The 13,421-nt window shown below is 40.3% G+C and overlaps 1 protein-coding gene across 1 annotated transcript in view; it reads right to left on the bottom strand.

Annotated features, from left to right (window-relative positions):
- GPD2 (glycerol-3-phosphate dehydrogenase 2 (mitochondrial)) overlaps positions 1-13,421 on the bottom strand; it is a 149,563-nt gene that overhangs the window by 108,509 nt on the left and 27,633 nt on the right. The window contains exon 2 of the mRNA XM_010840019.1: positions 5,025-5,134. Within this exon, the coding sequence (XP_010838321.1) occupies positions 5,025-5,126 (102 nt within the window). The 5' untranslated portion in view covers positions 5,127-5,134. The remainder of the gene's footprint in view (positions 1-5,024; positions 5,135-13,421) is intronic.

The following is a 13,421-nucleotide window of genomic DNA, read 5'->3' as shown; positions in this document are numbered from 1 at the left end:
CCAACCTAGATAGCATATTCAAAAGCAGAGACATTATTTTGCCAACAAAGGTCTGTCTAGTCAAGGCTATGGTTTTTCCAGTGGTCATGTATGGATGTGAGAGTTGGACTGCGAAGAAGGCTGAGTGCCGAAGAATTGATGCTTTTGAACTGTGGTGTTGGAGAAGACTCTTGAGAGTCCCTTGGACTGCAAGGAGATCCAACCAGTCCATTCTGAAGGAGATCAGCCCTGGGATTTCTTTGGAAGGAATGATGCTAAAGCTGAAACTCCAGTACTTTGGCCACCTCATGTGAAGAGTTGACTCACTGGAAAAGACTCTGATGCTAGGAGGGATTGGGGGCAGGAGGAGAAGGGGACGACAGAGGATGAGATGGCTAGATGGCATCACTGACTCGATGGACGTGAGTCTGAGTGAACTCCGGAGTTGGTGATGGACAGGGAGGCCTGGCATGCTGCGATTCATGGGGTCGCAAAGAGTCAGACACGACTGAGCAACTGATCTAATCTGAAGCTCATAACTTAAACTCCATTCTCCCTCCAGCTTGGAATTAGAAAAGGAAGCTGTCCCATGAAGTGACACTTAGCTTTCACTAGACAGCAAGGAAACCCTAGAAGAGCAAACTGTCCTGAGAAGAAGACTGGATGTCTTCCAGGTCCCTTCCAATTAAAGTTTATTATTAAACAGACCTATACTAAACTCCCTCAGTCATGTCCAACTCTTTGCAGCACCATCAACTGAAGCCCCCCCAGGCTCCTCTGTCCATGTAATTCTCCAGGTGAGAATACTGGAGTGGGTAGCCATTCCCTTCGCCAGGGGACCTTCCCTCCAGGGACTGAATCTGGGTCTCCTGGATTGCAGGCAGATTCTTTACCTTCTGAGCCACCAGGAAAGTCCCCTATACTAAACAACAAATGATAAATACCTTGCTCTGGAAAATCTGCACACCAGTGCAGGGGTGTTTGCTTGCTACATACTGGTGGGATTTAAGACAGTGCTGGGATGTTTATATCCCAATACTCAGCCTCCTGTTCCTTGGTATATGGCTAGTCTGGGGACAGAGAAACATCAAGAAGTTTTGTGGAAACTTGGTAACCTACATATGGGTGAGGAAATGAGAGGGGAAATGGAATGACTAAGCCTCTCTGCTACTGCTAAGTCGCTTCAGTCGTGTCCGACCCTGTGCGACCCCATAGACGGCAGCCCACCAGGTTCCCCTGTCCCTGGGATCCTCCAGGCAAGAACACTGGAGTGGGCTGCCATTTCCTTCTCCAATGCATGAAAGCGAAAAGTGAAAGTGAAGTTGCTCCGTCGTGTCCACTCTTAGCGACCCCATGGACTGCAGTCCACCAGGCTTCTCCGTCCATGGGATTTTCCAGGCAAGAGTACTGGAGTGGGGTGCTATTTTCTTCTCCAAAACCTAAGACCACTCAAAAAAATCCTACAGACTTCCCTGGTGGTACAGTGAACAGGAATCTGCCTGCCAATGCAGAGGACATGGGTTCAATCACTGGTCCGGGAAGATACCAAGTGCCAAGGAGCAACTGAGTCCACATGCCACAACCTCTGAAGCCCGTGTACCCTAGAGGCCATGCTCTGAAACAAAAGAAGCCCCTGCTCAGGGCAACTAGAGAAAAGCTCCTGTGCAGCAGCGATTACCCAGTGCAAACAAAAAATAAATAAATCACGGCTCTAACAGCCAATATTTAAAAAAAGAAGAAGAAGAAGAAAATCCTACATGCATCTCTGGAAGCAGCCTGGAGTATAGATGCCATTTGTGGCCACAAACCTCCTTCCCTGCAGGTGGACACAGTCAAAAGAGGCCAACATTCCATTCATCTTCTCTTCCCCCATCAGCTTTCTCACTGGAATTGAAGATTTAGTTTGCCAGCTCCAAAATATAATAACAACAACAACCACAGCTCTCTGCCTAGGCCATGATCTCCACCTTTTCCAAATGTGACCTTATTTACCTCAAAAGAAGAAAAAATTTCTCTTGACTTGAGTCAACAGTGGAGAATATTCACTCCTGAAAAACATAAGTGTTAATAATATGCTTGCATGAAGAAAAGTCACACCACAAAGTAGGGTGGAACAAAAAAATCCTTACTATCACCTATAACCTCCAACCTGCCCCTGAAAATGCCAGTCTTCACAAATATCTGTATTTCCTCACCTACTGCAGCTTTTATTCAAGCAACTGAGTAAAAGGGAAGTGAATCACATTTTAGTGAATTTCACTGTGTTTTCCATTTAATTAATCAAAAAAAAAGGTATATGTAATAGTTCTCCTTCTATTCTTTTCCTTGCAAATAGAAGCTAATTTCAAAGAATTTTGTGAGCTGACCTGGCACCAAAACACTTACAAAAGTATCCACCACCAAAGGTGCTGAAACAATTGACCACCTTTTAGAATCAGCCCGTTTGTATTTAGAATACAACCTCTGTCTGTATTTTAGGGAGGAAGTTTTGTACCAGGAATATCAAATAAGCACCAGCTTGGGGCCAGTGGAAGCAGTGCTTCAAGTGCAGGATTGCCAGCAAAATGTGCCTGAACTTAAAAGTCAACCGACTGCTTTCTCAAACATCAGTACCTTGGGCTTTCAACACTAACTTATCATTAAAGGAGGACGGTTTATTGGTTGGCATCATCTCATAAAAACTGGGGGGAAAAAACATAAGAAACACAAGCCAATACTTTTAAGCATTGCTCTCTAGAAAAATAAGAGCACACCTAGTCACATTTAAGGCCACAGCTTCTATAAAATGTAACCAAATAAGGGGCATCAAGGGACAGCTTTTTCTTGACTATTGAAGTCAGGAAAATTTCCTCCCCTAGAATGGCTCTGATTGGCAGATTCTCTCTGAAAGAGGACAGCTAAGGCCTGTGGTCATTTTATGTCAAAGGCTCAACTGAGCTGGTCCTCCCTCCACACATACCCCTTTCTCTTTTTCTGCCAATCCCTATGGCTAGATCCAAACCTGCTACCAAAAACATGCTCATGGCAGTGGCTTTAAGGGACAGGAATCAACACAGAAGACACATGCACTTGGGCGGGCGTCTCCTGCAACTCATTGACAGAATATGCCTATGGTGATTTTTCTCAAAAGAACTTGTCAGATTAAAATTATAAATGACTCAAAACTGCTGGTATCTGTTTCAACTGGCTATTAGGGTGGTCAGGATGTCTAACTTAGGAAGGAGAAAATGACAAAATATGCAGGAATCAACAGACCCTTGCTTGACTTGATGTTCTTGACTAAAATTAACTCCTAACTTGATGGACTGGAGGCAGTATCAACTGCTTATTCTATTGAGAAATAAAAGAGAAATCAAACAACAACAAAACATATTTCCGAAACAGTATTCCCTGGGTACAAAGTTAAGTTATAAATTCTGAAATAGAACATGCTTACTATGGTTAACAGACAGGAACCATGTACAAATTTAGCAACAACTCATCATATTAGATATCGGGACCTTTGGCACTGGCATTTTCCTGTATCGTTTCAGAGTGTACTGGTAAAGATGGCAGACGAAATCTAATCTGTTAAAGTCCATGCCCCAAACAGAACTGCACTTCTAAAATAGCCTCAGCAGAAACAACATCATCTTTTCACACTTATTTTTAAGGAACCAAGGAAACATTTTAAAAGAAATAGTATATCAAGTGTGTTCAGGAGTGAGAATGAGCTTCAATAGAAAGTCAGTAATACCTGCAACATGTATACTTAGGGAAACCTTAAGAGCAATACACTCACAGGGAACTCTGTGCAGTGCTATGTGCCAGCCTGGATGGGAGCAGGCTTCAAGGGAGAATGGACACATGTATATGTATGGCTGAGTCCTTTCCCTGTTCACCTGAAACTATCACAACATTGTTAATCAGCTATGCCCCAATATAAAATAAAAAGTTCAAAGGAAAAAAACAAAAAACAAGAGTAATGTGCTCACAGTTAAGAATGGAAAGAAACACCACAACCTATATCCAATACTGTCCATCTTTTGGATCCAGCACTAAAACTTAGCTTCCTTTTTTTTGTTGTTTTAAATATACAAGCCAGCAAGTTGATTCTTCCTAATATGTGTTTTTTACATGGCAGTTCCCATTCAGGACATGAGACTCCAAGCAGTGTGACCGGCTCTACTACCCTGGAGCACACAGGAACAGAAACAAGAACAAGACAACCCAGGCAGGGCTGAAAGGTTCTCACAAAAATGTAGGATATGAGTAGTTCATAGCCCAACTGCAAATAGTTTCCCAAATTGCTTCACCTTCGTCTTTGAATCTGGGATGAACCAACCAGCTGGTATCACAAAAAGTCCTAATGACGTTGGGAAGAGGGGACAGGAGATTAATACTAATTACTGAGTTAGTATTTCAATCCTGAAAAGAACAAAACCAAAAGTTATTTCCTGGCATCAACTTGAACTATGGGAAAGCATAGTTGTAGTGCAAAGGGGAAAAAAAAGAAAAGAAACCAACACTCTGAATTATTTGGAAACTTCATGCCAATTCTATTTTCATAGCTTTCTCCCACTAAAAATTTTACCCAGTATAAATAATAATGCTACATAAGTAACTAAACCTTTCAGAAATAAACCCAAAATTTTGAGTTGGGTCTTTTGTGTAGGCTCTTTCTTTTCCCATTTCCTTTCTCAGCTGTCTGCCTGCTAATAAGACAAACTCTTGGCAGGAACATAGAAGGTATCCAGACATTTGGATGAATTAGACAAAGAAAGTCTAAGTGAATAAACCATGGCACTCGGAAATAAAGCAGTCTTTTAAAACCAAAGAGCCAAAACAGAGGCTAAGTAATATAATGCTTTCTGATAAAAAATTTACTTTTTAAAAAATGAGATACACATAGTTCTCAATGATCATTAAGGCAATATTCTAAATTAGTGTTTTTCAGATCAAGCTGAGATAGTAATTTCTAAACAATACCATTACACTCATTTCATATACAGTACTTTAACAGACTTAAGTTTCATATTATAATCAATACATGGATAATTACTTACTTGCTTCCTTTTGTAATGAGCAAAATGAGAGAGGCCTAGAACAGTGGCAAGAGCACCTCCTCCAACAAGAATAGTCCCTTTCACTGCCTTTTGAAATGCCATTTCTTAGCCTAAAAGGCAAAAAAAAAAGAAAACAAAAAAGTTGAGATTTTTATCACATAATAATCTAATAATAAAAATAAACTGTATAGATTATGAAATTATGTTAAACTAGAAACAAAAACAAACCATAAGGAATTTATTAACATACCAATTTGTATACCACAATTCAAAACCAACACACAAAAAACCCTAGGAAACTGACAACATGAAAGTTACTGTCCAACAGGAATTACAAAAAGGAAAATTCAGAGACAACTGAGGATATTTAAATAGTATAAAGTCAAGAGAGCTGTGAAAAGAAATGTCATTGTGTGTCTGACAAAATTGCAAGCTGTACTTGCGAATTTGTTCAACCACTAATCCCCTCCACAGAAAAGAACTAGTCGAAGTCTTCTGTCATTCAACATCACAATGAACCTGATGCCTGCTCCGCATTCTTTGGCAAGTGTTTAATTCCACCCTGGTACAACTCTCTTCCTGAGTTTTCCCCTTCCCAATAAACTTCTCACTAAAACTGAAAGCCAGCACACTTACATTTCTAGCCCTGGAAGAGTCTACACTTTACAGATTAAAAAGTAAAGGAAAACCATGCTTTGACCCTTCTATAAAATGACAGATCCAACAGTGCTGTAATTTCTTTCATTAAGGGAACTTTTAAAAGATGAAAAAGAAGGTTTCTTCTAGTCAGAGTTTGCATGGCACCACAATTTCAATGGGAAACCCTCTAGATCCAGCACTCCTTCATGCTCGCTGTATATTTCTAAACAAAGTCTTGCATTGAGTTAGCTATCGACTTTCTGTCTGCTCATTTGGATTGATGGAATTTCTTGATTTTTTTTTTTTTTGTTTGTTTGTTTCAGGCCTTGTACAGTCTAACATTCTCCAGAAACCAAAAAAAATTAAAATGAAAATTCCACTGAAAAACCTACTCCCTTTTATTATGCTAAACAAACAAAAAAGATAACACTGTGTGATCACTTAAAAACAATTCTAACTTAGAGTTAATATTGAGCAATTTGACCCCTCTAAGTCTTCCACTTACAACAGCGGCTGGCACATCAAAATCTTACAGTGGAGCCAGCACCCTACTGCTGGATGGGTGAAGTTCTGACCTATCTAGACTCACACCTTCTACTCTACAGATCTCATGACTCAAAGTATTTAATGTGAGGCCAGTTTTAACCTAGGATAGTAAAAAACATACACTGTCTCAATGTAAATTATGATACAATTAAAATGTTTGAGTTCATGTTGAATGAATAGAATATTAGCATTAACTATCTTAAATCAAAGAATTTCAGTACAGTTGGTAATGACTGTACAGTAAAATCCATTTTGGAATACTAGAATTATATATGGGAAAAAATTAGCATTTCTTAAAGTATTATTGTTTCTCTAATCTTCATTTTTTTTCCAGACAAACTCCTAAATTCTAAGACTTATCTTTATTTTTAAGATTATCACCAGAAAAATATTTTACATGCATATGTTCTCTGCAGTTGCAGGTCTTTTCTTTTCCACCGCTTCACTGCATCAACTGTCCCCTCTCTCCCAAGTTACGCAAAAGAGTTGCTGTATACTGGCTGAGGCTTCCATTCAACATTCAGTCAACCCTAAGCAAAACCTAATGTCCACGATTTTCTGACAGTGAAAACCACAACTTGACCAATTTGGAAGGCACCTGTTTGTCACAGCTCAGCATCACCATTCCTAGTACGGCTATAAATGTTCAAATGGGTGCCAATCGATCGCACAATGAAACCCTAGCAGCCCAGAGATAGCATACGATCCCCTAATTGGACCAATTGGACTTCCCTAGCACTATGAACAAAGTTAGTGGAGGCAATGGAATTCCAGTTGAGCTATTTCAAATCCTGAAAGATGATGCTGTGAAAGTGCTGCACTCAATATGCCAGCAAATTTGGAAAACTCAGCAGTGGCCACAGGACTGAAAAAGGTCAGTTATCATTTCAATCCCAGAGAAAGGCAATGCCAAAGAATGCTCAAACTACCGCACAATTGCACTCATCTCACACGCTAGTAAAGTAATGTTCAAAATTCTCCAAGCCAGGCTTTAGCAATACATAAAACACATATAATACATGAAATACATGAAACACATGAAATACATGAAATGTGAACTTCCAGATGTTCAAACTGGTTTTAGAAAAGGCAGAGGGACCAGAGATCAAATTGCCAACACCTGCTGGATCATGGAAAAAGCAAGAGAGTTCCAGAAAAACATCTATTTCTCCTTTATTGACTATGCAAAAGCCTGACTGTGTGGATCACAATAAACTGTGGAAAATTCTGCAAGAGATGGGAATACCAGACCACCTGACCTGCTTCTTGAGAAACTTGTATGCAGGTCAGGAAGCAACAGTTAGAACTGGCCATAGAACAGCAGACTGGTTCCAAATAGGAAAAGGAGTATGTCAAGGCTGTATATTGTCACCCTGCTTATTTGACTTCTATGCATAGTACATCATGAGAAACGCTGGACTGGAGGAAGGACAAGCTGGAATCAAGATTGCCAGGAGACATATCAATAACCTCAGATATGCAGATGACACCACCCTTATGGCAGAAAGTGAAGAAGAACTAAAAAGTCTTTTGAAGAAAGTGAAAGAGGAGAGTGAAAAAGTTGGCTTTAAGCTCAACATTCAGAAAACGAAGATCATGGCATCCGGTCCCATCACTTCATGGGAAATAGATGGGGAAACAGTGGAAACAGTGGCTGACTTTATTTTGGGGGGCTCCAAAATCACTGCAGATGGTGACTGCAGCCATGAAATTAAAAGACGCTTACTCCTTGGAAGGAAAGTTATGACCAACCTAGAGAGCATGTTCAAAAGCAGAGACATTACTTTATCAACAAAGGTTCATCTAGTCAAGGCTATGGTTTTTCCAGTGGTCATGTATGGATGTGAGAGTTGGACTATAAAGAAGGCTGAGCACCAAAGAATTGATGCTTTTGAACTGTGGTGTTGGAGAAGACTCTTGAGAGTCCCTTGGACTGCAAGAAGATCTAACCAGTCCATCCTAAAGGAGATCAGTCCTGGGTGTTTTTTGGAAGGACTGATGTTGAAGCTGAAACTCCAATACTTTGGCCACCTGATGCGAAGAGTTCCCTCACTAGAAAAGACACTGATGCTGGGAAAGATTGAGGGCAGGAGGAGAAGGGGACGACAGAGGATGAGATGGTTGGATGGCATCACCGACTCAATAGACATGCGTTTGGGTGGAATCCGGGAGGTGATGATGGACAGGGAGGCCTGGCGTGCTGCAGTTCATGGAGTCGCAAAGAGTCAGACACGACTTAGCAACTGACTGAACTCAACTGAACAATTAGAAACACAGAATAGAGACCTAGTTCTATTTACCTGAAAAACGCCAGTGCCCATCCCATACAGATAACAGCCTGGCAGTTGCTTGGATATGAGTTTGATAGGTGGTTGACTTTAGCTCAGTATCACTGTTTCTGTCTTCTTGATAATGTCATTGATGACCTCACAAAGGACACCACACATCAAAACAGCCAACTAAGGGACGTTATACAACACAGTCATCAAGGGTCTCAGCAGAAGTCATTCAGTCAAGTCTGGGGTTAGCTTTTCCAATTGTGTAGGTCCTCACATTCCCTGCTCACCTTATTATATTGCTTCAATTTGATTTTCCTGAAACCAAAACTTGCTAAGGAGGATTATCTTCATGGATTTTCTCAGTGAGCCACAAATACTACAGGAAAACTGCTTTGACATTATTTTGCAGAATTAGTGATAATTGGCTATAATAAAAAGTTTCTTTTTTCAGTATTTTCATAAAATAACTATGCTGAAGTAACATTATTATTTCTATTGTGATCAAATGTATCCATAAGATAATCTAAGTAGTAGATTTAATTTGTAACAAATTAAGTCACTCTTAGAGATAATTCAAAAATAAAAACATAGAAGCAGTCAATTTTACCTGGCTCTCCTAAGATGATGATAATCATCACTGTCATTATCATCATTATTAATGTTATAATGACAATAGCTGCCATTTACCGACTTATTTGCTAGGTAATAGGTACCATGATTTTCATTCTTTACATAGATCAGCTCATATCACCCTCACAACATCCTACTTTAATAAAAAGGCACTTGCAGTTCAAAGGGAATAGGAGATTTGTACTAGGCTAGTCACAGTAAGTGACAAAACCACAACTTAATTTTTGTTCTTAATCATGAGGTGGTTCTGCCCTGGCTTTGCTCTGAAAAGGTAACTTCTCCCCAAGACTCACACCATATTTTGCTATTATTCCTCCAAGAAGATCCTATTCTCAAGCATTCACCCAAAGTGTACAGAGCCTCAACATTAGGGTTTCTCTAAGGCAATGAAGAAGACTCTGACAAAATACTACTAGTATTAGTACTACTAGTAACCTGCCAGATAAGATAAAACTGTTTTAATGTTCAAAGAAAGCAATGCAACACCAGATTAAAAACCATAAGCTGTGAACTACTTGTACCAATTTACATTCCATTATAAAAAAAAAGTTTTCACAGTGATTACAAAGAGGAAAAGATTACTGTCTTCTATATAAAAGCTGCAACCAGGAAGCTAGCAAAGACTGGGAACAAAAATGCCAATAACACCTATTGCAACTAAAAGTGTGAGGAAACCAGAGGTAAAAAAGAAAACCAGAGGTAGAAAAATCATCCAAAAATAAAATTATCTTAGTTATCAGAGCATGATGTCCAGGTTTAATAGCCTATGAATAAATCATATATATGTTGACTCAGGACTGGCTCCTGTATTTGCACAGATCAATGCCAGCCCTCTAATTCTTGCAAGGAGAACACTAGGCCAACTAAAAAAAAAAAACCTAACTAAAGTTACTCAACTAAATATATCTGTGAGTTTATCAACTGCCCTCCAGGAACTTATAATGAATTTGAAAGCTTAAATAACAAAATCTGTCTTACTACTGTCTTATAACTAGTTGTGCTACACTAAATGTTATTCATACTCTGATAGACAAAAGACTCTGAATAGCCAAAGCAATCTTGAGAAAGAAGAACAAAGCTGAAAGCATCCCAATTTCTGATTTCAAGCTATATTACAAATCTATTATAATTAAAACAATATGGTACCGGCATAAAAAGAAATACATTGGTAAACAGAACAGAATACAGAGCCCAGAAATAAACCCATGCATACCTGGTGAATTAATTCAGAAGAGAAGATACTTGAACAGGCTCTTTAAGAAAAAAGGATTTGGAGGGGAGTGAGTATGGGCAGGTCTGGATTGAGAAAGATCTGGAGGAGAAAGAGGAACCTCATGGTAAAATTCAGGAGGCATGCAAGATGTTATCTGGTTTGCCTGGAGATGATGTTCATTTGGAAATGAGGTTTCCAAGAAAAGCTCACAGCAAGAGATAAGAAGACTCTGTACATGTGAATAAGGTATTTTTCTATGATATTCTGTTGATCATGAGCTGAGATTGCAGATGAGCGAAGCAAGCTGCTGCATTGCATGACTTATGAAGAATGTTCAAGTAGATTGTTGTGTTGAAGCATATGATGAAGACTGAGGGACCAAGTGGAAGGCAGTAATAGTTCCCACATGAGAAGATGAAAGTCTGGTTTAGGACAACATCAAAAAGTACACAGACAATGATACTTTGCACAAATCTGACAACATCAAAAAATACAAATGCAGACAATGATGCTTTGCAGAAATCTGACAAGGGATTGTGGAAGGAAACAGGAAGAGACTGAATGGCATAAGGGGCTTTAGCCTGGGTAACTGGGGACTTTTCCCAACATTACAACATTAAGAATCAGAAAGCGTAGCAAGTTTAAGGGAGAAGAGGAGCTCATTTGGAACCAAAGATATTTAAGATCTTGACAGAACACCTAACAGAGAGAAAACTGCAAACAGATAGGTGGGTCTCAAACTCAAATGAGTCTTCAGAGCTAAAGCTATGGTGTGGGGAATCTTCTGCCAAGAACCGACAGATAGACAAACCCGCTACAAAATAAAATGTACTTACTGCCAGCAAAACAAAAACTGGACTTGCTACTTCTCAAAGTTTGCTGACCCATGCTTTGAGCTAACCCTGCACCTTTTCTGGCACAGAATTCCTGGCTGTCCTTGTAGGACTCCCATTATAGACAGTTGAGTGACTTCAACAGTGAACTCAACCGCTCGGATATTATCTTAGATAGCCTGAGAGCTCACCACTTCTGCCTCCTCCTATTCAAAGGTAAGGCTACTCTGCCAGTGAAATCATGCATTTAAATAACTTGACCACACACTTGAGATTTAAAAACAAGAAATAACCATCCAGTGAAAAAGGTTGAGGTTCCTCTCGGCAACTACTCACAAGAGAATTTATTCCAGAATGAAAGCACAGTTCCTGGCCCCTAAATTCTCAAAACAGAGTCTTCAAACTCCTCTCCCTGTTTTCCAGTCCTAGCTTCTCTCTTAATTTAGCATAAATAAAAATCTCTCCAAAGAGAGTCTTCCTCCTCTACGGAGGAAGTCCTGGGTCCCTTCACTTCTACAAAAACTCCTATCTTCCTTCCTAATCTCCAGGCTCTACATTAATTTAAGAAAAGCTGAGGCATCTTAGGGTTTTCACTTTTAGGCTAGCACGGATGCAAAAATACTTCTCTCCATCCCTTTTAAGAGTGATCAGTGTGGGCAGTGGGGAGTGGAGAGGATAGCTCAAAGATCATTTTTTTCAGAAGAGTCATTGCAACCACAAGCACTGTGATCCCTGGAACACGTGTTCTCTTGCAAGATATAAAGGTATTCCATGCACTTCTGATCACTGAACAGAGAACCTCAGGTGAACAAGGCATTTAAAACATAAAACAAAACTCCCAGCATGTAGCCTAGATGTAGCATGTACTACTTCACCCACCCTTTACCTAAGCAGATGCAGGTCCAAAGGCAGCAAGAAGCTCCTGACACTTCAGTTGTGCAGCCACCGCCCCACCTTGTAGCTGTGTGTGGAAAGCCTCCCCCTCATCTATTTTGAGCCATGACACTATGTCAAACCCACAGATGGCAAAAGTCAGAAAGCCAGGCCTCAAGGTCTACCTGCACACAAATTCAGTAACTTAAGGGAGAAAGGTGCATGATTCTTACTAAATAAGGCCTCATCAGAGGAACTCCTACACAGCAAGTCTAGAATCATAGCAGTTGACTGCAAGTCCACAGCAAAATGGAAGGAGAGGGAGTGAGCACAAAAGCACCTTCCCACCCAAGCAGTTTTAACTGTAAAAGTCAAGATTTGGAGGGTTGCTTTGAACTAGCCATGTTTCAACAAAGCAGATCCTTTACTCTTACAATTGATATGAGAGCAAATGTTGTGCATACTTTCCCATAAGAAAGAACATCATAGTTTAGGTACACCAAGCACAAGCTGATAAAGAACTTACACGCATACCAATCAAAGCACGTCATGTACTAGCACCTCTTTCCCCAAGGTTGACTTTCCAGAAAGGAGAATGATTAACACTCTGCCTACAAACAGATCCTCCCCAGCCAAGCAGAGAGGCACTTCTGTACACATACATCTCACAGAGCAGCCTGTGATCCCTCTAGAAACAGGCAGCCCTCAAGCGTCCTTGAAAGCTGTCAGACATAAATGAACAACACAGTCAACATCAGGGGCCCATCAACCTGTCCTCTGGAAACAAAGATGAGCCCAAGCCTATAAACTGAAAATAAACTGCTCTTTTTATGGTTGCTTTAAACGTTTTTGAAAAGGATTTAGGCCAAGTCTGGATAGAAAACGGACCCAAGGGTTATCCACAAAAGACTATCCCAAAGGAAATAAGTGAATGCATAAAATCCTGAAAAAACAGGGAATACTTAAGTGTCTTCACCTTCTTCTCTAGATTTGCCTTTATTTTGTGCATCAGTTCAGTTCAGTTCAGTTGCTCAGTCATGTCCGACTCTTTGCGACGCCATGAATCGCAGCACGCCAGGCCTCCCTGTCCATCACCAACTCCCAGAGTTTACTCAAACTCATGTCTATCGAGTCAGTGATGCCATCCAGCCATCTCATCCTCTGTCGTCCCCTTCTCCTCCTGCCCCCAATCCCTCCCAGCATCAGGGTCTTTTCCAATGAGTCAACTCTTCACATCAGGTGGCCAAAGTACTGGAGTTTCAGCTTCAACATCAGTCCTTCCAAAGAACACCCAGGACTGATCTCCTTTAGAATGGACTGGTTGGATCTCCTTGCAGTCCAAGGGATTCTCAAGAGTCTTCTCCAATACCACAGTTCAAAAGCA

The sequence above is a fragment of the Bison bison genome, unplaced genomic scaffold (assembly GCF_000754665.1).
Source record: "Bison bison bison isolate TAMUID 2011002044 unplaced genomic scaffold, Bison_UMD1.0 scf7180017864139, whole genome shotgun sequence".
Lineage (NCBI taxonomy): Eukaryota > Metazoa > Chordata > Mammalia > Artiodactyla > Bovidae > Bison > Bison bison.
This window is presented reverse-complemented; position numbering and strand designations above follow the sequence as displayed.